This window comes from Nannobrachium achirus (genome assembly GCF_963921795.1).
Source record: "Nannobrachium achirus genome assembly, chromosome: 10".
Classification (NCBI taxonomy): Eukaryota; Metazoa; Chordata; class Actinopteri; order Myctophiformes; family Myctophidae; genus Nannobrachium; species Nannobrachium achirus.
Window position 1 is genome coordinate 31,552,066 of NC_137819.1, and position 27,950 is coordinate 31,580,015.

Genomic DNA, 27,950 nt, shown 5'->3' on the forward strand with positions numbered 1-27,950 from the left:
AAAAAAATGTTTATGGTGCATTCTTATGACAATAACTTGATTATAATTGATTTCGAATGGAGACACAAATGCATTTGTGTTTCCATCCGGAAAATGAGAACAAAAACTCAAGTCTCAAGAACTCCATGGGGTGAGTAATTGACAGAGAAAAGGTCATTTTGAGGGTGAACAACTCCTTTAACCAACTAGAAATACTGTTCCTACGAAACAGTGTGGGCTCGCTCGTGACTATATTCTGCAGAGTGCTAACTGTCATGTGAAGCTCAACCAATACTCCAGCTAACATCACTCCCAGACTTTCCGCACCACAATTGCACCTCATTGGCCCTGCCTTTGTACTGTCGTGGCGGAACTTGATAAATAAATAATGAAGATAATATAGTGTTCTCGCCTTTCAGGCGAGCCCACAACTAGTATTCGCAGGTAATCTCATATGACTTTGCCTATAGGTTAAGCAGTTGGAGGTTCATCGGTTGACTCTTCCTCTTCAACAGGAGCCTTTATGGCCAGACCACGAGTCATCATTAGCACTAAATCTTCATAGTTGACCTGTCCGTCATTGTCGATGTCACCTTCTTTGTACATCTCATCGATCTCCTCATGCGTCAGCTTGTCTCCCAGGGTCGTCAACAAGCGGCGCAGCTCAGCGGCACTGATGTATCCGTTCCCTTCAACGTCAAAGACTCGGAATGCTTCTCTGAGCTCCTCCACGTCGAACTCCTTCATCCTCGCGGGCATCATTTTCGTGAACGCCTTTAGGGATATCATTCCCGTTTCCTTGGGATCCACTTCCTTGATGAGGTCCTGCAGCTCCTTCTCTGTGGGGTTCTGGCCCACAGCGCGCATCAGGGTACCAAGCTCTTTGGTGCTGATCTTTTCATCGCTGTCCTTGTCGTAGAGGGCAAAGACCTCCTTGCATTCTGCAACCTTCGTGTCTTTTACTTCTCCCATTTCTCAATACGTAGATGCTGCAGCCAGCATACCAGAAAGGTCCAAATGAGAACTGAAAATGATTTGCAACCTCTATGAATGCAGATATAGAGAACTGTATGTTAGTCATTGATGATGTATTGATGACGTGGTATGACCACACATCTGGGCAAGGTGTCAGCCCTATCTATCCCAGAGGCATTTAAGGAGAGTGGCATTTAAGGAGAGTTGCGTCACTTCTGTTGACTTCATCGGGCCAGGTCTTCTACATTTACCCTTCTACATAAGACTTCTATTGGCGAATTCATGGGTTTCATTTGTAGTCCTACAGCAGCCATGTTGAGGACCAGCACACGGCATAGAACTAATGTTCTACTACACCAATCAGAACACCTGTTGGTCCTCAATATGGCTTGTGTAGGACTACAAATGAAACCCATGAATAGCGACAAAGCACTGAACCGGAAGTTTACGGAATGCATTGGAGTCTATGGCCCAATCCCAATCCACTCCCTTACTGACTAGGCCTCGATGCCTTACCGTAAGGCATCGATGCTGACTTCGGCTATGGGAATTACCCACAGTTCATAGCTTAACTGAGAAATTAGGGAAATCCTCCAAATGTCAATCCTTTAAGTATGCAAATTACTTAGTATATATCTTTAGAATGTGAACAAACTGTTTTAGTGCTTAGAATGTGACCAAACTGTATTAGTGCTTTCTCACTATTCTTAAAGGGAGACGCAAAGGAAGATATATATTTACCGGTAGTCAAAATAAGGGCCATACAAGAAATGAGAAAAGGAAATACAATTTTCAATGAAAAGATAAAACCTGAACATCTTTTTTTTCCAGAAACCTTTTAATTTGCATTTTATTTACACAGAAATCAATACATGGTTATTACATGTATTTGACTGATATATTACTGTCATTAATATGTAATTACACAGCGTGTTACCACCCAGTGAAGAAGCAGCCTGGATGAGCAGTAGATCTACAAATCAAACAGTGAAGACCAATAAGAGGTTTTTGTTTCATTTGTATTAGTGTCAGTAATTCAATTCAGTGTCAATTCAACTGGTCTACTGTAGTTGGTGGAATCTGTACAGCAGTGTTTCTCAAGCATTTTCCTGTCAAGGACCCCCAAAATGATAGGTATTTGGCCGTGGACCCCTATCTGAAAATATTTAGTGCAAGCTACCCCTAGAGATCTGTCTAAATGATTTCAAACTTTTCACACGTTAAAAAATAACTCATCTACAAGCTGGGTGTTGCGATGTGACACGTTGTGAGCTTGAAGATCGGCTATTTTTGGACATCCAAAGTAGGCTATAAAATAGGGTTAAAGTGCTTAAGCTGATTGTGATGCTATAACTAATTTGGCTGGGGAGGGGACAGGGGACCCCCTGGAATGAATCCCTTCAAGGACTCCTGGACACCACTTTGAGAATCACAGCTGTACAGAACCAGTTAAACACAAGTGATATTTGACTCCGTACAGCAGGAGACCTGTCGGCCCATGTCGACTAATATCATGTTTGGTTGACCTAATACCTACTGTAGATATTTTGACAGTCGATATCGTATTAAATCAATTTTATTCGTACTTTAAAGTATAAAATAGGACTTAAGTAATTCAAATCAGGAAAGGACAACACTTATTTGCCGTATTACAATATCCAAAATCCCAGATAATCTTAGTCTCGCATCATGATATCAATGTATAGGCCAGCCCTATATCAACCCATTACAACCACACACAGATTGAGCAATTCAAAAATGAGATGATGATCAATCTACAGACCATCTTTAGAAGAACGTGAATCATGTTGGTTTACTTGACAATCTTATCCTTACATACCAGGACTGTAGCCTCCATAGACTGTGACACCACATCAAACGATAAAAGGGTAATTTACTTTCAAAACACCTAATGGGTCATTTTCACATCTACTATGCTTTTTGTGTGCACCTCAGACGGTTTCAGTTGCTTGATTTAGTGTTTAGATATAAGCCCATTCAACTTCAAACTCCATGTTAGACTGATCAAAAAGTACACCTCACGTGGTGAGAGGTACAAGGAGCGTCCTGATGGACGCTTTGACAGCACCCTGCCACCGACACGAAGATGTGTTTCATGCATTGCCACGAGAAGAAAGTCATTCATCGTAACATCAAGCCATAGAATCTACTGCTAGGCTTTATGGGGGAGCTTACAGGACTCCTTGACGCAACAGTATATTACAAACATAATGAAATACCTAATGGAAAAACAAAGGTCTCCTCATTCATTTGGACAACAGCGACTTTAAGCAAATGACGGCTACTGCAGATGGCAAAGGTAACCGGAAATTATCAGCGCTCGATCGATCAACCTGCAGCCGCCTGTACTACGCCAGAAGATCCCTTTCTACGTTGCGCCTAAAACGTCTGCTGTATAGACGCGTCGCCATTGGAACCAAATCGTTCAATAAAAGGGGTGGGACCCCGTCGCCGACAGCTGTTTGCTTAACGATCTTGACTGCTACAGCGATTACGTCATAGCAGCCGTACTCCGCCTGGCGTTGCCGTCCTGAAAATCGTCAAGCTTAAACTGCCTATTATCAGTCACCAGAAGCAGGAACGTGTTTTCAACGACTTTAACATGGAGCTTTAAGTTGAAGCGGACATGTCTGATTAAATTAATATATTTAAATAGCCTCTGACTGCAGCCAAAATGTGTGAAAATAGCTGATCTACAGCACAAGCTCACAACGTGTCACATCACAATACATTGTGAGCTTGTACCGCTGCCATTTTTGCTATTTCAGAACATTCATGTCTGACAATAACATACCCAAAATATGGACGCCAAGTTGAAAGCAGTTAAACAGGGACAATGGTATTATTTGAAATGCATCTCGTTTCACTACTCTCACTGTCTCTCTCTTTCGATGGCAATGACAGAAAAAAGAAAAAAACAGAGGAAGGAAGAAGAAAGGTGGAAAGATGTTTGTGCTTTTCATTTCACGTCTGCATGTCTGTCTGTATCTCCGTCTGTCGGTCGGTCTGTCTGTCTGCCTCTCTCTCTTCTGTATGTCTGTCTATCTGCATGTCTCTGTTGGCCATCCTGTCTGTCTGTTGTTACAGGAAGTTCTGTGGCAGTAGAGTCTCTCTGGGTTAATACAGGCAGTTTGGCATCGAGTTGCTTGGCTGGAGCACGCTGTGTGTGTGTGTGTGTGTGTGTGTGTGTGTGTGTGTGTGTGTGTGTGTGTGTGTGTGTGTGTGTGTGTGTGTGTGTGTGTGTGTGTGTGTGTGTGTGTTGCAGACAGGAGGAGGTAGAGGAGAGGTTATGACAGGTTATAACAACACACAGTCAGAGTCCTTCTCTCGTCTTCTGGTTCCTGGAGCCTGTTGACCCGACGCTTGACCTCTGGCCTGAACACACAGGAAGAAACGGATTCAATTCAGGTTGGCGTAGACCTGTATCATGGCAGTGGTAGGACCCTTAGGGGTTCCAGGGGATCCCCAGCTAAATTAGTTCAGAAATAACTTTATATCTACAGTAAATACATTGGTTATAAAAACATGTTCTCTAATATCCTACCAGGACCACTAGCACAGTTGGTTTTCTATCCCACCTCTAGTACTGTTTGTTACTTAGGGTGCATTCGGAAATGCGCACTCAACGCACTGGTGTGCCATGTTGTCGTTCGTTTATTCGGTGCACTTGGTGCGTTGTCATTCGGAAATCCAGTGCGCGGCGCACCAGTGTGCTGAGAGTGCACGCACTGACCGACCCTACTCAGAAGATGGGGTTTGACGGTGTGGTGCGTCAGTGCGGTGTTTTGATTGGTTGGTTTTCATGGCCATGTCTCAAGCGCTTCTCAGCTGTGAACAAATGGAGGAAATTACCGCAAAATGCAGCATTTGCAGCTTCGTTGGTCGTTTGGGCTTGATAATTTCACACGCATCAATGTGTAAACTAACAGCAGGTATGCCAATGTTAGGAATTACACCTCCTTTCAATATCAACGTTACGTTAGCAACTGCTGCTTTTCAGAAAGTTTACCTTCAGACTTCAGAGTGAAAAAGCACACAGTTGCCTCTTCATGGTCGTTCGTAAATAAGCCACACTGAACGCACTCTCCAATGTCACGCCCACTGCACTCACTACACTGAGCACATAATGTCAGCTGTTGTGGCTGTGTTAATTGTGTGTGAGTGTCTGTGTGTGTGTGTGTGTGTGTGTGTGTGTGTGTGTGTGTGTGTGTGTGTGTGTGTGTGTGTGTGTGTGTGTGGGGGGGGGGGGGCTGTGCTAATGTTACCTGTTGTGTGTTTGGTTGTGGTCCCTGTTGTTGTTGCTGTTGTTGTTGTTGTTGATATTCTTCCTCCTGCAGTTGTCTTGCTAACTCCAGGTCGCTTAATGGACCAGCTGCCACTTCCTGGGTCTGCTGAAGAGACATGGCTACCAGGTAGTCCTATAACACACACAAAACATTTCTAAAAATACATATTTAGCCACTAGTACGCTTTCCCCCACTCACTGTAATCAAAATCGCTAAAATTATAGAAAGCAGTACATGAAAACATTTTAACACTCATCTTTTCTTTTCTCTAATTATAATCTAAAATACTAGTAAGACACCTCAGGGCGACATGCGACCTCACCCTTTCTGGACAGTGATGTATATCGGACCAGTTACCCATATATGGAGACCCCTGCAATGATAGTTAACAATGTGATGTCAGAACATGCCCATATATGGGCATTACCAAATATGGGCATCCCAGATATGCCCTTAATATTGATGACATCGGGACAGGGATCTCCATATATTGGCATAAAATATGGGCACACTTGACCCTTCTCAGGGGCACACCAAAGATCCCCAGGCACAGTGGTTGAGAAACACTGCTATAAGACATGGTGCTTTAGCACATGAGGAGCGCCTCTTACAGACTGTGGTCAAACATTTGGTACACGCCTTCTCTACTGCCCTCATCAACAACATCTGGCGCACACACACAACCTGGTCTATCTGTCGCTGTTGTTGCTGCGGGGTGGTTTTGATGTCAGGCACTCTCTGAGGAGGATGACACAGTCTGAACTCTGAGTCACAGAAGTTTCCGTCCCCCTCCACGTTGTGCAGAGACTCCCACACCAAGCGCTCCTCGTTTAGGAAGCCCTGATCCGTCACCAACAGGTACATATGGCCCTGGACGGACACACACACACACACACACACACACACACACACACACACACACACACACACACACACACACACACACACACACACACACACACACACACACACACACACACACACACACACACACACACACACACAGTTTCAGCACAATTTCTAAAATCAATTTCAAGTCATTCTTCAAGTTAAAAATTATAATTCTAGTATTTCCATCTTTTTATGTATTGCCCCCAAAGGGATATTTGTTTAGAAAGTGCTAAACGCCTTATTGTGTGTGGGTGTGGAAAGTCAGATGATCTTGGAAGCAATACAGGTAATACTGTAAAGTTTGTTTCTGTTAGGCATGGACAGGACAGTATAGTGAAAAAACATCCTTTCAACATTCACATATATTTTTGCTGTACCTGGTGTTTGATCATGGTACTGAAGTGGTTGTTTCTGAAGAACACACAGATCTCTCCCTCTCTGGCTGAGGAGTTCAGCTCACATAGACCGTGGTACGACAGCTGAGTGGCCGTAGACTCCAGGAACTGTTCTGCTACCAGACCTACAACACACACACACTGCTTAAAGTAGTAGTCTCCTAAGACACTGGTTCCCTAACACTGGGTCAGGACCTATTTGTGGGTCACGTCACGGACACATCCCTTAATCTTAATCAAAAAACAATGCTGAAAAAGCGAGAAAAAAAAAATAATAATAATAATAATAATAATCGAAGAAATTCCATAAATTAGAAAACAAATGTGTAGGAGGTAGTGAAAAAGCTGATCTACAAGCTCACAGTGCGGCGACGCGTTGTCAGCTTGTAGATCTGCAGTTTCTTTTGGGTCATGGGCTAAAATGTTTGGGAACCACTGTCCTAAGAGGACCAATGCCAGAAAAGATTAAACTACTTTCTGTGTGTGTGTGTGTGTGTGTGTGTGTGTGTGTGTGTGTGTGTGCGTGTGTGTGTGTGTGTGTGTGTGTGTGTGTGTGTGTGTGCACACATGCATACCTTCACTAACTCTGTTGCTATCTGTTGAATGTTTGCAGTCAATGATTTTCTCCACCAATTGGTTGTAGCTCAACTTTCCTACTGCTGAAACCATCTCTGGGCTCTGCACACACACGCACGCACACACGCACAAAGACACACACATACAATCATACAAACAAACACACAGTTGATTTGTGGTCAAGATGAAAGTCCACCATCTTTATCTGTTGCTTCTTTGATGGAGGAAGCAGAAGTAGTGATGCAATGTACATAGAAATATAAGATAACAACATAAAAACTAGAATTGACAGAGTCAATTTTGACAAGTGTGCCTGCAGCTCGCTAAATGCGCGACCTTGTGCAGCGGTTTGGACTGTGAGACCATCCGCCGAGTCGTCTGCGTTTCGTTGTGAGAGGGTCGTTCCCCGTGAAAAACGCGTTCTGGCACGAAACGGTTACGTTTTGCGCGTTTGTGACGCCCCCTAGGGGTCGAAGTGGAAATGCTTTTGGGGATTCGTTGAGTATGCCACCCCCGACCTGTGGTTGAAATTCAGTGTTGACTCGACCTATTGTTTGTGATTTATGGCTATTGTTTGTGAAACGGGCCCCTCCCGCTAACTTTGGAAGCGCGTTACGAACGAACGGTATGGACTATCGAAATATCCTTTGACTAAGTTTATCGCATGGCTTCATAGATCATGTGTACTGGTTTTTAAGACATTTGAAGAAAATATGTAGGAAAAGGAGCAAAAAGTGTGTTTTGGAGAAAATTCAAGATGGCGGAAAATCTATCCCTACGCAAATGCCTATATGGGGAGATGCGTCATGACCCAAGGAATCCAGGGAAAAAAGAATTTTAATTTTCCGATCTACGGTTCAAGAGTTACAGGCCAAAACGTAAAGTGGGCTGTTATAGCGCCACCATGAGGCCAAATGACACTATTATTTTTTATTTCCTTGAAATCAGTATGAACCTCCTCTCCAAGTCTTGAAACTGTAGCCCCTATGGTTTGCGAGAGACAAATAATTGAATGTGAGTTTTTGCGATTCCAATTATAAGTCAATGGGGAAAATTAATTCACTAATACATTAATATCAATTAAACTATAGAACCTTTCTCTTAGCAAGTTAATAGCACACGATTCCCGAGTAAGCCGGTCGATTTGACATATGGCGCGAGTGTGTGGTGCCAAAACTGTGGGAGGAGTAGCGTGCCAAACTTTGGGGAAATACATGTGTGTGTGTATGTCTGGCTTAAGTATGAGTGATAACAATAAGTTGCCTGTTACTGCATAACAGGCACACTTAATAACCAGGTTCTGGTATATGTATATACCTTTATATTAGCCTTCTCTAGTAGTCACCGATATTTGTGTAATGCAAGTGCATGGACAAAATCAAATTATATTTCTATATTTCTGACCAAATACTTCAACATTGAGACACTAATACTGTATTGTGACATTGGCATTGTATTGTCACGATACAGCTCTCATTATGAACTGATATTTTCACACGGCCACGTATAGGATACGGTGTGACCACCGCTCAAATATACATTTGAGAAGATTGGATTTTTTTAATTTCTTTGATGGGGAAATAGATACAGTAGTTGTTAGACTGGTATGAAACTACAGTATAATAATAAAACAAATTAGTGCACATGTTTGTTTTATCAGTGCGCTGCGCGAGCGTGCATGTGCGCTGAGGCTGCGGCCCAGCCTCAGCCAGACTCTGCCTCCAGCGGCCCCAAGGCAAATTGAGCTTGAGACCCCTGGTATAGAGGGTATATGCACATTTCTAAAGTAACAATATAAGGACTTTTTAACACCTCTATAATGACAAATTAAACATTGGCCAAAATATTAGAGGCAGAAATTGTGAAAATAGCCGATCTACATGCTCACAACGCCTTGCGTTGCAAGGTGTTGTGAGCATGTAGATCTGCTATTTTCACAATAGAACCGTGTTGTACAAAATGTAATTCCTCAACTCTTAGTGCTCGTCAGGGTGGGGAGTCCCCCAGTTAAAATATGATTATTTTGGGGGTCGCGGCCTGAAAATGTGATGAATGTGGATGACACACCTGTGGGTCGAGCAGCCAGCCGTGGTACAAGGCGATGTCCAGCAGGTCAAACACGATGAGCTCTGGAGTGTACTCAAAGTCTGACACTCCTGAGAAACCTACGTTCACATCAAGACCTGTAGACAGCTTAGGAAGGACGGCCATCGCATCGCTCATGTTCTACACACGCACGCACGCACACACACACACACACACACACACATAGACAGACACAGTCAGTCGATATCACGATTATTTTAAACTACTGGCTTGATATGTGATTAATGAAGGATTATAAAAAAATAAATTGCAAATGAAGTCTCAGTAAACATTTGCTTATTAAAGTCACTCTGGATAAGAGCATCTGCTAAATAATATTAATATTTTTTAATTTATAATGCACTAATTCTTGTGAATCTATAAGTGCTACAGGGTTAAAAACATGGCATAAAAACAGCATAGGCAACCAACCAATTACATGGGACCCAACTAGGTTAGACTAAAGGCTCATATTAAAACTAGGTAAAAACAGGGCAAATGCCTAAAATGTAAATAGTGATTGTATATTAGACGTATTGTAAGCTTGTTGTAGACCGGCTATTTTTGCAAATTTTACACGCCTCCACTGTATAACAAAGTATAGGGCATGAGTAGATTCATCGATTTAGTCGGCTATAAAAATAAAAATATATATTTTTATTTATATAAGTACACACCTGCTGGAAGTTGAGCTCCATTCCTTCTGCCTTCTCTCTGGGTGTGACAGACAACACACACTCTCCTGACACACGCATGCACACACAGAGACAATTTCAGTTTGTGGATGCATTGGGAAAATGTGTTGAGTACATGTCTCTGTCGGGTTGAAACCTCATATGTCCAAAACTCTTACTTTTGTTTTCAGGGTTCAAATTAAAAAAACAATGCAAAAGTAGCAGATCTACAAAATTCGAGCTTGCAGATCTACTACTTTTAGATGGTGGGCCAGAACACAATCAATGGCTAATTTGGGACCAGGAACTTGAAACGAACAAACTTAAATACATTGTAAAAGTTAATAAAGATGTGTGTGGCATAACGATCGCTAGAAATGCATGAAGAATCAAATACGATTGATGCACACAGACATCCTTGTGTAATCCTTTTTTTTGTGCAGGCCCCATCCTTGAATGAGGCACTTTTAAGTTCATCAAAAGGTTTCTGTCTCCAACACGTTATCTGGAGACAGATAGTCATACTCGAAAACAAGAGCTCTTTCATGGCTCAAGGTCTCTTAGAACGGAGAGAAACAATGTATCATTTAAGGCATGTGAAACACAGCTTTGTTTTTTTTTTGTTTTTTTTTACGTGAGAACCCAAAAGTCTCAAAACTGTGAGAACATAACATTTAAAGAAAGCAAAATAAGATGTATTTGTTCCACCTGCAGAATGTATTGTAAATGATTTACAAAATAATTTGACGGGCCAGATATTATCGATTTATCGACGGCGGGCCAGTTCTGGCACCCTGTTGCCTACCACTGCCGTAGTATGATCATTTATGAAAAAACACAAAAAGTTTCAATATGAACATAAGAGGATTCTGTCCGACTGTAGAGTTGTGTACTGTGTAGCTGACTGTGTGGCCATACCCAGGTGAGACATCAGGTCCTCAGTGGTGACCACTTCAGTCTGTGGCGGGAGTTTGGCCTGGACACACACAAACACACAAATTCAGTGTTCAAAAACACTTATGGTTTTAACTGTAATAAACAGATTAACTCATACCCTGCCAAAAAATCGACTTCTATAATAAAATCGACTTTTTAACTATGGCCTTCCCTTCCAATCGACTTTAAAAAAAAAAAAAGAAAGAAAAAAAGATTTTGGACCTCCAACAATATACTAGGCATGATCGCGATCGCGAAATTGCATGTTTAACCCCCATACCAACCCCATCTTTCAAACATGGCAGCCATGTTTGTTTACATTTGAAGAAAACATAAGGGCTGCTATCTCCTGAATGCCAGAACGGATTTCCAAGCTGATTTTTTTGTTTGAAAGCTGTGAAAAGCGTGTACATGCATAGTGCATCATCTGTGCACGAATTCGTACACCAGCGTGCACACTATTCTTTTAACCCTTTGGTGTCGAAACGGCAATATAAGAGGTCCCACTTTACATACAGCACCGAAGAAGTTAACAGCTGTTACCCAATTCAAGTTGTGATTGCACATTGAGATTCAATACAGTCTAGTATGGAGCAGCATTGAATCAACACTCGGACAGCAAAAAGCGTAGCGAAAAAACTTTGATTCTACTGGGACCAACGTCCAACCAATGAATCTCTTTCCCCATTGCCCCAGAGAAAATATTTACTCCCTATCCGCCGTCTTCTCTCATCACATTAAAACCAGGAAATACTCTTGCGACTAGGGATGTTCCTAGCGACTAATTTCACTGACGTGTACACAACAATTTTGAAACCGAATATTCGACTATTCGACAATTAATTGTTATTTTCTTTTTATTGTAATTTCACACAGAAAATAGCCAAAACTGAGCACTTCGATCTATTAGGGCAAACCTCGTTTGAAAAAAGTATCAAGAGTATATAAAAGCCGCAGTCGCAGCTTGGTCGACGTCTGACTGGAGTCGCTATACTAACTGAGCAACAGCTCTGTTCTCTTCAAAGTTAGCTACATAATGGTATTCCATTCTCAGCCAATGTATGATTAAGCATTCTCCTTGGCTTGTTCTCACCTCAACATATGGATTAATTCATGGGACGGATCACAGATGCAGCGTGCAGGCTATCCTACTCGAGGTAATGAGTGATTCACATCCAGTATCTTTAAGATACACGTCACTTAATTGCCATTAATTTACTCGCGCAGCAGACAGCCTGTTTGGTGTGTGGCTGCGTGCACTCACTGCAGGTCACCGCGACCATTGACCACAGCGCGCAACAGTCAGACTGTGACACAGTCATGTTCCGCAAATCAACCAAGGGAATGCTTAATTTGCTTGTTAAAAAGTAATATTTTATTAAGACAAGACAGTAATATGGGCGCAGAATTTAAATGTTTAATAAAGTGAATATCTCAATAATTAAAAATATATTTAATAGAATAATCGAATTGTATTTTCAAAACAAATAGTGGTTTACAAACCGTTTAGTCGGATAACCGAATACACGCGCACATCCCTACTTGCGACCTTACCTTCCATCGTAGGAACAGGGTGTTCATTATGGCCAGTAGAGGACAGGGTCCGTTCTGACTCTGGGTGATGATGGGAGTTTTTTTCTCTTTCCACGTGATCCACTTCACCAGGTAATAGGCCGGCATGCACGGGTCCGTCTCCAAAGCAGCACCAGCCGCAGCCGAAGTAGCTCCCCCTATAAGGAATTATATAAATATTGTGTATATACACAATGTATATACTGTATACACACACACAACCGAAACCTTTGCCCAACAACAGATTTGCGCTGACGTCAATCATTTCCTAACAACGCTGATTTGCACTGTCTGTGAGTACTGTGATCTTGTCCTACATCATGAACCATCCAGATCTCCTAGGTGGCCTGGTATAGCACTACAGGTTCTGTCCCCAGAATCAGAACTAAACATGGAGACTCAGTGATTTCATGCACCACATGTCTGGCACAATTTCACAAACTTCCAGAAAACTGCAGGTCTGCTAAAACTCTAAGCTCGTTGAAATCAAGGCCAAAGACCTTTCTGTTTGCTGCTACATTTTACTGTTTTTTTTTTATTATTTCTTGTGCACTGCATAGCAATTGCATCGTCTTATTCTTCAGATTTATTTGAACTTATTCTTGATCTTTAAAATGTCTTTGTATGTCACGTGTTTCTTTTGCACTAATTAACACATCTGGTGCTAACCCCGAGTTTCCCGAGTTTGAAAAGGTATGTATTAGGCATGATCGTGATCGCGAAATTGCATGTTTAACCCCAATACCAACCCATTCTTTCAAACATGGCAGCCATATTTGTTTACATCTGAAGAAAACATAATGGCTGATAAATCATGAATGCTTGAACGGATTTCCAAGCGGATTTTTTTGTTTGAAAGCTGTGAACAGTGTGCACACACGTGGTGCATCATCTAGGCATGGGCGTGCACGATCCGTGCACTATAAATTACATGGAAGTCTATGGAGACCATGGCATCGCGGTGTTAATTATCTGTGGCCTAAGGCTTAGGATTTTTTGAAAAGCACTTTGAATTACTTGTTTATATGTGCTACACAAATAAACTTGTCACAAATGTTTTTCAAGCGGTGTGTGAAATATCAGTTCTATGGTTTTTCCGTCCTCACCCTCAGCAGCAGGGGTAGCTCCCATTATCACCTCCTCCGCTCTCAGACTGGAAGGCCCCCCCTCTGCCCCCACAGCAGGGTAGGATGATAACAGCGCCTCGTCCCCGTCCAGGGAGTTGCCTGTGGCTATGTTCCCATCCGATAAGTCCAGGCTGGGGATGGAGAGCGAGGCAGAGTCTGTGGAGTGACCCTGGTCCACGGAGGACGTCTCCTCCATCTCCTGGTCCACACCTACCAGCACACATACCACAGTGCCAAGAGGATGGGTAGAACCGTTAACACTGGACTCAACAGTATGTGGACATGCCACATCACAATAGTTAGACTGAGCATTACATAACAGTAGGAGTCCTGGTAGACTAGAAAACCATCAGTACTAGAGGTCCTGGTAGGATAGAAGCCCTACTTCATCACACAAAAGTAGTGAAAATAGCTGATCTACAAGCACACAACGGTGTGCTTTGTAGATCGGCTATTTTCACTACTTTAAATCATTTTTAAAACGATAAATACAAAACGAATGGTTTTGGACATACAAGGTTTCCACCCGACAACAAAGATATAAAACCAGCAGTACTAGAGGTCCTGGTAGGATATATAAAACCAGCTGTACTAGAGGTCCTGGTAGGAGATAAACCCAGCAGTATGAAAGGTCCTGGTAGTATAAACACAGCGGTAAAAGAGGTCCAGGAAGTATTAGGAAACCAGCTATACTAGAGGTCCTGGTAGGTGTACTGTACAATCAATGCAATCAGTTACCTGTCTCTGTGTCCGTCTCTGTGTCACTCTTCATGTGGCTCAGCAGCAAAGACAGACTCTCCTCTCCTGTGGTGGCGACCGACACTGTTCCATTCTCCGACAACAGCATCTCTTCTGGCATGGTTTGTGTTACTTCCTGTGTTGTGGCAGCAGCTTTGGCAGGGGGAGGAGGATTGTGGGAGTCGGAGTCTTCAACTCCTACACCCGACAGTTCGCCTAACTTGTGGCTCGGCTCCTCCGTTGCTATGGCAATAGACGATGGGTCAAGGTCTTCCGACAGGGAAGAGACTTCCTGTTTGTCTGTGATCCGCAGAGCCCCTCCCCCCTGCGGCTCCGTACTGGAATCAGCCATGACTCAACGATCAATACTTTGCCTCCACTTTAGCACTTGGATCAATATCGGCAGAAGAAGTAAGGCCTTGGGTTGCCTATAAACACTATACTAGAGTCTCTGATACTGTACAAGAATACAAAACATAAACAAATACAAAACGGGGAATTTGTCCAAAAAGAAACTTGACCTTTTTTCCAGACCGTTGGCTTTGAACACGTCTTTATACCTGAGACAAGTGCACTGTGTGATTATCTGGCTACAAATAGAAGACTGGCGATGTCTCTCTGAACTAGGAGAACAGAAGAATCTCTCTCTCTCTCTCTATTAGACCACTAATCTAAGAGCTCAGATAAAGGCTGCTACTATCACTTTGACACAGAACATGGTGTACACCATTTAAAGCACAAGAGTCTACCACATTAATTACCACCACAACCAAAAGAAACAACGTATCCGTTCAAATAAACCTCACAAAAATATCCCCATGAACTGAATCTGTAAAGTGAAACACCTAACTAACTTTTACACCGTTCAGCCTGCAGGGATTTGACTTCATTAAAGCTGTGTCTCCTAGCATAATTTCTCCTGCAAAACACTAAAGCTTAATACAATGTCCCGTAGATTTGGCTGTGCGTCTCCGTGCGGCAGTCATAATAACAACAGAGTACAGCACACACTGTGCCTTCTCTGTTCCCACCAGGGCACAAACAGAGAGAGACGTTTATCACTGGAACAACGTGACAACAGGCCAGTCTGTCAGTCTGGTTCCCATCACTGTCTGTCAGCAGGCAGGACAACAGGTCACCATCAATGTCTCTCTCTCTCTCTCTTTCTCTCTCTCACTCCCTCGGCACTGTCCAAACGTCTTACGCACTTCACACCTGAACCGGGAAAAGGCATTAAAAAAACATAAAATTACATTTGTTTAGATTTGAGAAATGTATTAGGCTAACTAATGCGTCCACACTTTCAACCTTGTTGTGTCCCCATTTTGGGCAGGTTATTATAAGGCTCCACAAGCTCAAGCACGTCACATCCTATTTACTGTATTTAGTTATGTTTTGGAAATTTGAAATAGGGCTTAAAGTGGTGAAGGTACAACAGTAAAAACCACAAACAGATTCAGAGGTGCTAAATCTGATTAGCAAGGCAAACAGAAGCGAGGTATTAAAACACTTCATGTGATTGTTCGTCATTCATCCTCTTAACTGATGACTAAACAAACAACAGGAACAGGGCGAGGCTATGAAGAAGTCAGCAACATGTTAGAACAAACGACAGTGTGTGTCACATTATTTGGACCGACAGATGTAAATCATCATTTACATGAATGTGGGCATTTGTCAGACTCCTCGTCTGCGACTTATAAAGTACAAAAAATAGAATGAACCCTAGTCAACAAATGAAATGTAAATACAGTGTACAACAGTAACGATAGGACACCAGGTAAGCATCAAACCTAGCATCTGTCAAAATGTAAACTATAGTTTTGACTGATTCTGATCTTCCTGATCTTTTATTTTATTTTATAAAAAGACAACTGGTTCGACTCACCAGACAGCACAACAAACTAGAGCAGTGGGACACACTAGAGAAGTGGTCACAAGTTGTCGGGTGACTGAAGTACAATACGATCCTTTTAAATCAACGAAACAGGTGATTCATCAGAGCACAGTCATACTGTTGTTGATGCCAGTAATAAGAGGAGCCGTTCACATCTGAACTGGTGATCTATAGAATTGTGTGACCTCCAGAGGGCGCTGTTGTTGTGTTTGAGGTTGTAGTGACAACAAGTCAGCTGACATAACACAGGTAACAAAAGACTGAACATACTTTTGCTCAACTGATTTTTTTACATAAACCTAGCATTTATCTGATGCAACTTTATCTGACATAATGACTGTGCCACTTTAGTTTATCTGACCTACTTACAACAAAAGAATAGTTTAAGTAGACATAAAAACACGTGTCAAGAAGATAACAAACGCTTTTTATAACATTTTGTAGAATTAGCAACTCCAAGAAGTGTCACCACTATAGTTAAAAAAAAAGGAGATCTACAAGTTTCCAACAAGCCGCGATGCGACGACTTGTGAGCTTGTAGATTTGCTCTTTTGTGCTGGCGTGGCGTCACCGTCCTTGCTACGAAGCATAAATGAGGCTTAACACTTAACAGCTAGCTTAGCGAATTCAGCGTCGTGTGCTAAAGAAACTGACTCGACTCCTTGAACACACACGTTTATCCGCTGTTCGGAGTGAAGCGAGTGCATTGTGTGTTTAGTTGAGTACATACCGACTGGTCCCCGGTGATAAACGTGTGAACTGGCGGCTGACAGACGGCCATGGCTAACTGTTTACATCCACAGTTTACACTCCACTGTCAAACAAAGCTTAGCAGCAGCGTCAATGCACTGCCGGTGGACGCTTTCAAAATAAAACAAAACCCATATTTTGAAATTGTTATTATTTCTAAACATTTTCAAAAAACCTTTAAATAAGTAATTATTTGAAGAAAAAAAATGCAATGATTTCATGAATAAAGAAAAGAAAAATCGAAGAAATTCTATAAATTAGAAAAATATAGCCTATGTTTAAGAAGTAGTGAAAATAGCTGATCTACAAGCTCACTGTGTGTATGATGTTTGTTTGTGGAAGCCAATTTCCACTAATGTGACGGTGGAAGAAAGTGAAAAACAAAGAAAGAAAGAAAGAAAGAAATACATTAATTAGCAGGTAATGAACCACAGGGGCCTATGAAATATGGAGCCTTTAGGTTAAAGTACAAAAGTAATGGCATTCTTTTTTTTGTCTCTATTCAAAGTAAACGGTTATAAGTCACATGACATAAATATAGTGTAAGAGAACTATTATTTGCTATAGGATGAGAGGAGGTAAACAGCAAACCTAGCATATGTCTCAAAGTCAACAGCATGCTACTTTATCCAAATAACACTCTTGTGTTCAAGCAAACAAATCTACTTGTGAACAAAGTAACCCTATAGCAGGGATATTCCATAGCTTTATTGATCTGACAACCACATTAGGGAAATGGCAAAATAGCAGCCAGGTGCCAGTTAGCCTAGTTGTTAAAATGGTAGCCTAATGGTGACCTGAACTGACACTACGTATTCGAAAACAGCGATAAAGGATTGGTGTGAGATGGTAAAATATAAGCAAAACCATCTGTCCATTTGGGGTTAAAGGGACAGTTTCTGGTGCTTGCTGCCTCTGCTGCTGTATGGGGCTTGGGCCCAGGTGACACAAGGTTCTGACTGAGGGATGTCTTGGGCCTGTCTGGATATTTAATGTAATAGTAATGTAATAACTAAAGATAAGATAGGCTACTATATTTTATTCTGTAATAATAATAATAATTATTATTATAAATAGATTGGGGGAGCAATCAAAATTGTGTCGCAGCTGAAAGTGGCCCATGGGCCTGAGTTTGAGTCACTGTGAGTATAACTTATCATTTCTTAAAAGGTGCCAAGAAGGAGGAGTGCTTGGGGATGAGATGGAGTCTGAAGAGGTGAGTATGAAGAGGTGAGTCTTCAGACTGCAGAAGATGGGGAGTGTGAGTCTGCAGTTTTGACTGCTAACATGAGCGAGAATGAAGAAGAGTCTATGCCTAGGGTATTTGACACATTGGACAGGACAGCCTTCCTGTGTTACATCATCGAAGTCACCAGTTTCCTGTATCTCCTCTCTCTCTCTACTTGTCTGTCTCCATGTATTCATCATGTGTGTTATTGTGGGTCTATGTGTGTTATTGTGGGTGTTCCTGTGTTATTGTGTGCATATGTAAATATAACAAATGTTTGCGCACAAACCATGGAGGATGTAATGCATATACATGATTGTGTGCGTGCTGGTGTGTGTGTGTGTGTGTGTGTGTGTGTGTGTGTGTGTGTGTGTGTGTGTGTGTGTGTGTGTGTGTGTGTGTGTGTGTGTGTGTGAGTGAGAGAGAGAGAGACAAAGAGAGAACAACAGGCACAAACATGCAGAACAGTTTCTAACCCTACAGCTAATCTTGCACAGTCAAAGTCGCCATGGTTACCGGGCAGGGCCCTGGCCGCGGCAACGGCGCACCACACCTGTGTGTTCACAGGTGACTAATGGAGGGAGGAATCCTGGCAGGAGGGGGTGGAGAGAGCAGCGGAGAGGGGAGGGGAACCAGGAGAGAGAGGACGAATGGCAGAGAGAGGTAGGACCGCCATGGAAATGAGTCAGGTGACCATATCCTGATAGATCAGGTACTATTATGCAATATCCTTTGATTTAAATCAAGTTCAAGCTCAAACGTATCAAATCAAATCAATTCCGTCAATCAAACAGAAGAACAAATGGAATAGAGAGAGGGAGAGAGGGGGGGGGTTCTGGAGAGTACACACTAGTAAGGAGGGAGAGGGTGTGTGTGTGTGAGAGAGAGAGAGGGAGAGAGAGAGAGGGAGAGAGAGAGGTTGAGCGACAGGTGAGATTTCAGAGTTCAGTCATTAAGTCATAAAAACAGTTGCACACAGCTAACTGACTGAACACACCGGTTAGCTAACATGAGCTTTAAACACAGCATGGCTCCTACCTAAAGGTAATGCACTTGTATATTAACTTGTTATTACCTGCCGTGTGTGTGTGTGTGTGTGTGTGTGTGTGTGTGTGTGTGTGTGTGTGTGTGTGTGTGTGTGTGTGTGTGTGTGTGTGTGTGTGAGTGTGAGAGAGAGAGAGAGAGAGAGAGAGAGAGAAAGTTTCAGTTTGCGGTGAAAACAAGTTGAAGGAGCCTGCAGTCTTTAACCCTGTGAATGCAAGACGTTTGAGCTGTAACAGAATACTGTCTGTGTGTATGTGTCTGTAATGTAGCACTTTCTACGGGGGTGTGTCTGAATAATTTTGCGTGTGTGTGTGTGTGTGTGTGTGTGTGTGTGTGTGTGTGTGTGTGTGTGTGTGTGTGTGTGTGTGTGTGTGTGTGTGTGTGTGTGTGTGTGTGTGTGTGTGTGTGTGTGTGTGTGTGAGAGAGAGAGAGAGAGAGAGAGAGAGAGCAACACACACACACACACACACACACACACACACACACACACACACACACACACACACACACACACACACACACACACACACACACACACAGAGAGAAAGAATGAGTGTGTTGCTGTATCTTGGGTCAAGTAAAGTACCTTGCTTAAAGGCACCTTGACACCAGTCAGAAGGAGCTTTTCTCAAACTCTACTACTTCCTGGTTTACATTGCAGTACTGATTCCAGTATCACAATACAGATATGCGACTGGACTGGTTTATAGTATTAGTCAAGTCATTACTTGTGCACAGTACTGGTTGTAAGTAACATATTTGTTACTTGTTTATTAATTCTTATTGCATTGTTCTTTATTTCTTTATTTTAACTTTTTTATATGATGTACTATGAATCACTTATCCATGTCAAACCTTTATACCACAGGTGGTCCTTACAATCAACATCAATAAACAAACAAGATGGCAACCAGAGAGGTGGAGCCACAGGAAGACCTGTCCAGGTCAAGTATTGTTTTCTTTTAATCTAATCTAAATGTAAAGACATTTGAAAAACAATACAGATAGAGGGACAGACACAACCGAATGACGAAGAGACATAATCTTCAAAGTATCCAGCAAAAATGAGTCAATCAATAGATTTCATACTGTAGGTTTTACACTTGATGAAGCCAGTAAACATTAAATTATTGCTCCACTGTTGCTTCAGATCCAAGAGGAAATGTTCAGAACAAATAACTTTTAAATCTGACTGTTACAAAGATCTGAAGACACTATTTACTGAGTCTACAATTATCATTCTACATAAACATTATTACCAGTAAGACTCCCTAATCGGGAGATAAGCGACCGTTGGTCGCTTATCTCCTGTCACACTGCTGACATCAGTATGACATCACACCGTACACAAATGACCCTTATACTAGTTTGCCTGTGTCCATTTATGCCCATATATCTGATGACATTGGGACAATGATCTCCATATATGGGCATAAAACTTATGTTAATTAGTAAAGCCTGGGGATCTCCATATATGGGCATGAGGGAGGGTACCCTAAAAGGGCATCATCTGGGAATAGCAAATATAGTTATCCTAGAAAGTGAAAATCTTACATCAAAGGCCATAACTACCTACCTACCACCATACTGCATTCCTCATTAAACTACCTACCAGTAAGATGCCTAAGGGAGAAAAGCAAAGGGCGAGGTTGCACCATTTCTTGGTCTTCTGGCCAGTGATGTATATCGGACCATTTAACCATATATGGAGACATCTGGTACCCATAGATATTCACAGATATGGGCTTAATATTGATGACATAAGGGATCTCCATATATGGGCGTAAAAGGGATTTGGTTCCCCTGGCATCACAGGGATCTCCATATATGGGCATAAAATGGATTTGGTTACCCTGGCAACACAGGGATCTCCATATCTCCATATATGGGCATAAAAGGGATTTGGTTCCCCTGGCATCACAGGGATCTCCATATATGGGCATAAAAGAGATTTGGTTCCCCTGACATTACAGTGATGTCAGTGGCTGGTTCTACAGAGGGGATCTCCATTTATGGGCATAAAAGGGAATGTATGTAGGCCTATGATGATGTCAGATATCATAGACGTCATAGGACTTTCACATAACGGATAACTGAGTAAGCACGTAAACCCGTAAAATCTATATTTGGGCATGGCTGATTTATGACCTCATCATGATGACACGAGCAAACACAGCTGAATTGTATAAATGATCAGTGCAGAAACCAACAGAAGTATTTGACCAAGACTCTTGATGTTTGGTATTTTACCATTTTTGGTGTTTGAAATGTTGAACTGGACTTTACATCGTGAAAGTGGATTCAATATATTGAGATTCTATGTCTCTATATATGGAGTTATATGTTGTTCGTGTCCAAATATGGGGCTTGTGAGGTCAGACTTAGTGAGATTCGTCGGTTATCTCCATATATGGAGGGATGTAGGGTAAAAAACATGGTTGCTATGGTAAACAGTTGGTTGCGAAGGTAAAAAAAAACATGGTTGCTATGGTAAACAGTTGGTTGCTAGGGTAAAAAAATGGTTGCTATGGTAAACAGTTGGTTGCTAGGGTAAAAAAACATGGTTGCTATGGTAAACAGTTGGTTGCTAGGGTAAACAGTTGGTAGCTAGGGTAAAACCATGGTTGCTAAGGTGGTTGCTAACGTACACTAACAGACCAGCAACAACAGACTGTTGCCACAGCAACGTACACAAAGGTTTGTGTACACATGTGGTGTGATGTCATACTGATGCGGAGATATGAGCAGGGCAAAGGTGTGACGTGTGACGTGTGACCGACCGACTGACCGACCGACCGACCGACCGACCGACCGACGGCCGGTGGAGGTTTTGATACCAGGAAAGAAGCATTTCTTCGACTCAGACCTTATCGCCAGGGTTGGCTTATAGCAGCTGTCGGTAGATAATGCCGGTCTTATATACTCATTGAAGTTGAATCTCCATATATGGAGATAACCTACGCATCACACTAAGTCTGACCTCACCAGCCCATATTTGGGCATGAGCAACTTATGTCTCCATATATGGAGATATGATGACATCACACAGTCCTCAGCCGATGATGTGGCGTGATGTCACGTCACATCATCAGCAGTGTGATGTCATACTGATGCGGAGATATGAGCAGGGCAAAGGTGTGACGTGTGACGTGTGACCGACCGACCGACCGACCGACGGACGGCCGGTGGAGGTTTTGATACTAAACTGCGACCTTACGGTCGCAATAACAAACATATTGCATTGCAAAAGAGTTAAAAGCTAACATGTTTTGACCACAAGGTCTTCATCAGGGCATACACAATATGGTGAAAAAAACAACAACATTAGAATGACTTGCTGAAGGTCTATACATAAATTATAACATTTTGTCTCAGAACAGCGTCATTAAATAACCTGGGAATTAGAAAAAGGGGTGCATTAAGTTCTAGTAGCACGAAAGCTGCATGCTTTTTCGCATTTTACATCGTGCTGTCTGCAAGTATCCCCACGGGCAGGGATTGTAAAGCACTTATAATGTAATATGTAATGTATTGTAATAGTCATGACTCTGTGGTCCCAGTATTGGTCAAATGTGTGAGTTTCATAACGTGTCTGTCTGTCATGTTCAGGTCTGAGTGGAACGGACTGGAGAGCACAGAACACACAGATTTCAATAATACTACTTCTACCGCTGATATTACTACAGCTTCTACAATAACTACTTCTGGTAGTAGAATACCTGCTCTTAATCCTGATCCTATTGCTGATTCTGATTCTGAAACTATTATATCTGGTGCTGCTACTACTACTGCTGCAATTATTACTAATACTTCTTTTACTCTTACCACTACTGTTACTGCTTCCACTACTGCTACTACTACTACTACTTCTGATCTGACCAATCCTACAACTACGACTACTATGTCTCCTGGTTCTCTTACTAGTTCTGATCCTACTATTACTACTACTAGTACTACTACTAGTGATCTTCCTACTGATACTACTACTACTAGTGATTTTACTACTAGTAGTACTAGTACTTGTACAGCTACTATTTCTTCTAGTGATCTTACCACTACTACTGCTACTACTACTTCTACTACTACTACTCTGATGACAGCAGATGATGATCAAACAGGTACCGGTACGTATGAAGAGTTCCTCTGTGTTCTTACAGTAATTGAAGATACGGTCTCTGTCTAGAGGTGTTCTAATCCTGTATTCTTCACATCTGTAGACGAGGAACAGTCAGATGAACTCGACATAGAGAACGCTTCTTCTTCTGAGTCTGACAACAATGCTGGTATGAGTTCTGATCCCTATGGGTTGTATTCTCCATGTCCATGTATTTCTCTCTTACGCTTACGGACGGACACACGCAGGCACGCACGCAGGCACGCACGCAGGCACGCACGCAGGCACGCACGCAGGCACGCACGCACGCACGCACGCACGCACGCACGCACCACGCACACATGCTCGCTCACAAGCAGTCGCTTGGTTTGTCCCTCTGATTACTTACCACTATTCTCCTGTTCCTGTAGGTTCAGAGGACCATGTTACTTCTACTCCGACTGCTCTCAGACCAGGTCAGGTCAAATGCATTTCTACCGTCAGAAAGATAATCTAATAATGAGAATTCAACGTCAGGAATTAGAATTCATGATGGCTGAAGATTAGAGTTTGGTATATAAGACATGTGCTATATGTTCATTTTTTATGATTTTGTAGATCAGCTATTTGAAATATTTAAAAATGTTTTTCAAAATAGTAAAAGATGGCAAAAGTTTACGGATAAGGTGTAAGGCATGGATGAAAATAGGGCCATAGAGACCATTAATCTTTCAGATCAGACTTAATTACTTCAGTATCAGAAGAGAAATGACACACAGCATCCTGTACCAATCAAATGTTGTTTGGTGTGGTCTAATGTCATACTGTGTAGGCTTTTCAATTGAACAATAGTCATTTTGCACAATAATCATTCACATATATGTGTGACAACTCTAGCTAGTATATTTCAGTTAATACATTAATGAAACGTATTCCTGTAGCCCCTCCCAGCAGTCTGGCTCTGTCTGGGTCGCGACCCAGGAAGAGGAAGATTCTGGTGGCCCCAGCCCTCAGCCTGTCTCTAGGTAATAGCATTGACTCTATTAAAGCCATGAATCATGATGAATGATGATGAATTATGACGTTAAAAATAGATTCGGTTAAGAGAAAGAAAGGAAAACGCAAAATGCAAAACAGGCACGTATTAAAAGCACATAGTAAAGACTTTTTAACCCATTACAACGCATCCGTGTCATCATGTCACATCATTTTGCGCAAGCTTGCACAGCTGCTATTTTGGAATTTCGTTGAAAAATCTTGAAAGTGTGAAAGTACTAATTTAGAAGGCATCTGCAGAATCAGCCTCAGGACCTAATGGGTTAAGAGTGAAGGAACTACTCACCCATAAACACAATCTCTGAATGGGTGAGTAGCACCCATAAACACAATACCTTTATAACACTGCCCTCGTGTGTGTGCTAGACACCAGTCATGTTGCCATACCTTAGCTTTTGCTGAACTGACGCCACTGACTATGAAGAGTAGCAATGGTATTTTTACTTCTGAAAACTCACTGGATGTTGTCTACTGTATGTGTAATTTACTTGTCATTTCTGTTTGTAATTGAACATTCTACTGGTTGCTACCGTAGAGCCCAGTGACTCGGGGCTCTCTGAAGACTTCCCCCCGGCCTTCCTGTCGCCCTCCTCTGACCAGAAGGATGACCCCACCCGGGATGACCAGAAGGATGAACCCTCCGTGGATGACCAGGAGGATGACCCCACGCTGGACATCGACCTGGACGCCATGGAGACGCCCTCGGACAGCGAGTCTCTCCGTTTCCCCTCCTATGACCTCGACCTCGAGGGTGAGGGACCCAAGTTCAGGATGGATGTTATACATAATGACTTCAAATCCCATAAAATGAGATTGATTTAAGGACGTGTGGCCTCCATAGGAGCATTATAGCATCATTCTTTGATGGTTACAACTAGGGCTGCAACTTCAATTATCTTTGATTACTTTTTTTGATTCGTCAGATGGTGTTTTAATTTATATATAAATAAATGTATAAATCAATGAATTGATTAACCACGTTAGTGTCATTTTAAACTTCAAAGATAGTGAAAGAAACCAATATAATTAACCAAGATATTAAGCTATTTTCATTTTTTAAAAATCTTTTGAAACGTTAGTACAAAATCATCAATTAATTGCGACCGTCAGTTACTACCAAAACCTCCACCGGCTGTCTGTCAGTCAGTCTGTCCGTCATGTCACACTTTTCCCCAACTCATATCTCCGCCACCGTTACCCCAATCCATGCCAAACTTTGCACACACACTCCTTGCCTGCCAATCCACAACCTCCACCCCACCAGGGACCCCCGGAGCTCCAGGGACCCCCAGGGACCCCCTTCCACCGCCGCCAAAAAGTTCAAAAATGACCAAATGACCACCCAAACGGGGCCCTATTTTTTCAAACACATTTTTGGACACTGCTCCTACAGATTTTGCCCTAGAATCACGCAAATCGGTACACAGTATGTCTACACTCATGTCATCAACATGGATCTGTCCCATATAGCGCCACCATCAGGCCGATTTTTTCAAAAACATTTTTGGACACTGCTCCTACAGATTTTGCCCTAAAATCACGCAAATCGGTACACAGTATGTCTACACTCATGTCATCAACATGGATCTGTCCCATATAGCGCCACCATCTGGCCGATTCTTTCAAACACATTTTTGGACACTTCTCCTACACATTTTGCCCTAAAATCACGCTGCGACCTGGCGGTCGCTTATCTCCCGATTAGGGAGTCTTACTGGTTGATTATTAGTTTTATAATCGATTACTTCGACCAACTGTTGCACCCCACCCCACCACAAGTTTACAAGTTTACAACTCTCTCTCTCTCTCTCTCCCTCTCTCCCTCTCCCTCTCCCTCTCTCTCTCTCCCTCTCCCTCTCTTTCTCTCTCTCTCCATCTCTCCATAGAGGAGTTTCGTCGTCTTGGTGTGTCTTCTCACAAGCACAGAAGCGGCTCCAGTCCACGTCCACCCAGGAGGTCCAGAGGCTTTGGCTCAGAGTCGGCCTCAAGCCTGGGCTGTCTGGACCGTGAGGACACAGTGGACAGCGAGGGCACCAGGTGGCGCTATTTCTCCACGGGAGAGCCTCCCCAGGAGGGCAAAGTCAACATGAGCGTGGTGGAACCTTACCTCAGGGTGCTGTCGCATGGAGGTTACTATCATTATTACTGTAACATGTACACTATACTAGGTTCTTAGGACAGAAAACCTACAGTAATAGAGGTGCTGGTTGGATATAGTCGTTGTCAGGCGGAAACCTCGTATCTCCAAGTTTCAAATGTGTTTTTTGGTAAATTAAAGCCCTACTTCATCATACAAAAGTGTCGCGCAAAGTGAAAATAGCCGATCTACAAGCAATTATTTTGAGGGGTCCCCAGATGATTAATGTGCAACATTGTTTTCTCACTCAACAGTAAACAAACCAGCATAAAGTTTAAGTGTATGGAGGGTATCTGCACATTTCTAAAGTGAAAATGTAAGGACTTTTTAATATCTCTAAAATGACAAATTAAACATTGGCCAAATTGTCAAATATTAGTCAGAAATTGTGAAAATGTTCACAATAGAACCGTGTTATACAAAATGTAACGCCTCAACTCTTAGTGCTCGTAGGGTGGGGGGGTCGTGGCCTGAACAGGTTGAGAACCAGTGCCCCATAGAACAGCAGTAGTTGTAGAGGTCCTAAAGGCGTGTGTTAAATGTATGTACCCCATGTTGTACCCCAGGTTACTACGGAGACGGCATGAATGACATCATTGTGTTCTCGTCCTGCTACCTGCCAGAGAACACTCTGAACAATTACCATTATGTCATGGACAACCTGTTTAGGTACCACACGCACGCACGCACGCACGCACGCACGCACGCACGCACGCACGCACGCACGCACGCACGCACACACACACACACACACACACACACACACACACACACACACACACACACACACACTTCTGCACATCATTACACATGAACTCATGCACGCATGCGGACACTCGCATGGGTGTGTGTACTGTTGTGTGGACAATGTGTGTCTGTGTGTGACATGTATTGTCTTAGCTACATATTTAGTATTGTGTGTGTGCGTGTGCGTGTGTGCGTGTGTGCGTGTGTGTGTGTGTGTGTGTGTGTGTGTGTGTGTGTGTGTGTGTGTGTGTGCGTGCGTGCGTGCGTGCGTGCGTGCGTGTGTGTTTGTTGTCTTTAGGTATGTTGTGTAGACATTTTGTGTCTGTATGTTGTCTTTAGGTACAGTATGTTGTGTGGACATTCTTTGCATGTGTGTTGTCTTTAGGTACAGTATGTTGTGTAGACATTTTGTGTCTGTATGTTGTCTTTAGGTACAGTATGTTGTGTGGACATTCTTTGCATGTGTGTTGTCTTTATGTACAGTATGTTGTGTGGACATTCTTTGCATGTGTGTTGTCCTTAGGTACAGTATGTTGTGTGGACATTCTTTGCGTGTGTGTTGTCTTTATGTACAGTATGTTGTGTGGACATTCTTTGCGTGTGTGTTGTCTTTAGGTACAGTATGTTGTGTGGACATTCTTTGCGTGTGTGTTGTCTTTAGGTACAGTATGTTGTGTGGACATTCTTTGCGTGTGTGTTGTCTTTAGGTACAGTATGTTGTGTGGACATTCTTTGAGTGTGTG

The 27,950-nt window shown here is 42.5% G+C and overlaps 3 protein-coding genes across 4 annotated transcripts in view; 1 reads left to right on the forward strand and 2 right to left on the reverse strand.

The window, feature by feature from the left end:
• Positions 1 to 450: 450 nt before the first annotated feature.
• Positions 451 to 846, reverse strand: LOC308292961 (uncharacterized protein; the record flags this gene model as incomplete). The annotated part of the gene is made up of 1 exon (XM_080735387.1): positions 451 to 846. One exon carries the CDS (start codon positions 844 to 846, stop codon positions 451 to 453), a length of 396 nt encoding a protein of 131 aa, XP_080591513.1.
• Positions 847 to 1,796: 950 nt separating this feature from the next.
• On the reverse strand, positions 1,797 to 16,960 carry LOC308292777 (ubiquitin carboxyl-terminal hydrolase MINDY-1-like). 2 transcript variants are annotated; one of them, XM_080735205.1, is made up of 12 exons: positions 16,883 to 16,960; positions 14,256 to 15,470; positions 13,497 to 13,727; positions 12,373 to 12,548; positions 10,801 to 10,858; positions 9,886 to 9,950; positions 9,191 to 9,349; positions 7,123 to 7,225; positions 6,530 to 6,672; positions 5,946 to 6,131; positions 5,241 to 5,393; positions 1,797 to 4,350 (listed from the first exon to the last, which is right to left on the reverse strand). In XM_080735205.1, exons 2-12 carry the CDS (start codon positions 14,605 to 14,607, stop codon positions 4,273 to 4,275), a joined length of 1,704 nt encoding a protein of 567 aa, XP_080591331.1. In that variant the 5' UTR covers positions 14,608 to 15,470; positions 16,883 to 16,960; the 3' UTR covers positions 1,797 to 4,272. The 2 variants fall into 2 exon arrangements, with proteins under 2 accessions (XP_080591331.1, XP_080591332.1); XM_080735206.1 differs by lacking the exon at positions 16,883 to 16,960 and adding an exon at positions 16,144 to 16,270.
• Positions 16,961 to 24,189: 7,229 nt separating this feature from the next.
• LOC308292962 (protein prune homolog 2-like) overlaps positions 24,190 to 27,950 on the forward strand; it is a gene marked incomplete at its 5' end in the record, with an annotated part of 6,368 nt that continues 2,607 nt past the window's right edge. Inside the window, 4 exons of the mRNA XM_080735388.1 lie at positions 24,190 to 24,292; positions 24,859 to 25,074; positions 26,210 to 26,452; positions 27,027 to 27,129. Coding sequence (XP_080591514.1) covers positions 24,190 to 24,292; positions 24,859 to 25,074; positions 26,210 to 26,452; positions 27,027 to 27,129 — 665 coding nt within the window. The remainder of the gene's footprint in view (positions 24,293 to 24,858; positions 25,075 to 26,209; positions 26,453 to 27,026; positions 27,130 to 27,950) is intronic.

Bases quoted from the DNA above. Each gene is read 5' to 3' on its own strand.
- LOC308292777 (XM_080735205.1), bottom strand. From the start codon at position 14,607: ATGGCTGATTCCAGTACGGAGCCGCAGGGGGGAGGGGCTCTGCGGATC. The intron at 6,673-7,122 runs GTATGCATGTGT...TGTGTGTTGTAG, and splicing joins TAGCAACAGAGTTAGTGAAG to GTCTGGTAGCAGAACAGTTC. The intron at 4,351-5,240 runs GTAACATTAGCA...CTGTGTGTTCAG, and splicing joins CACAACCAAACACACAACAG to GCCAGAGGTCAAGCGTCGGG.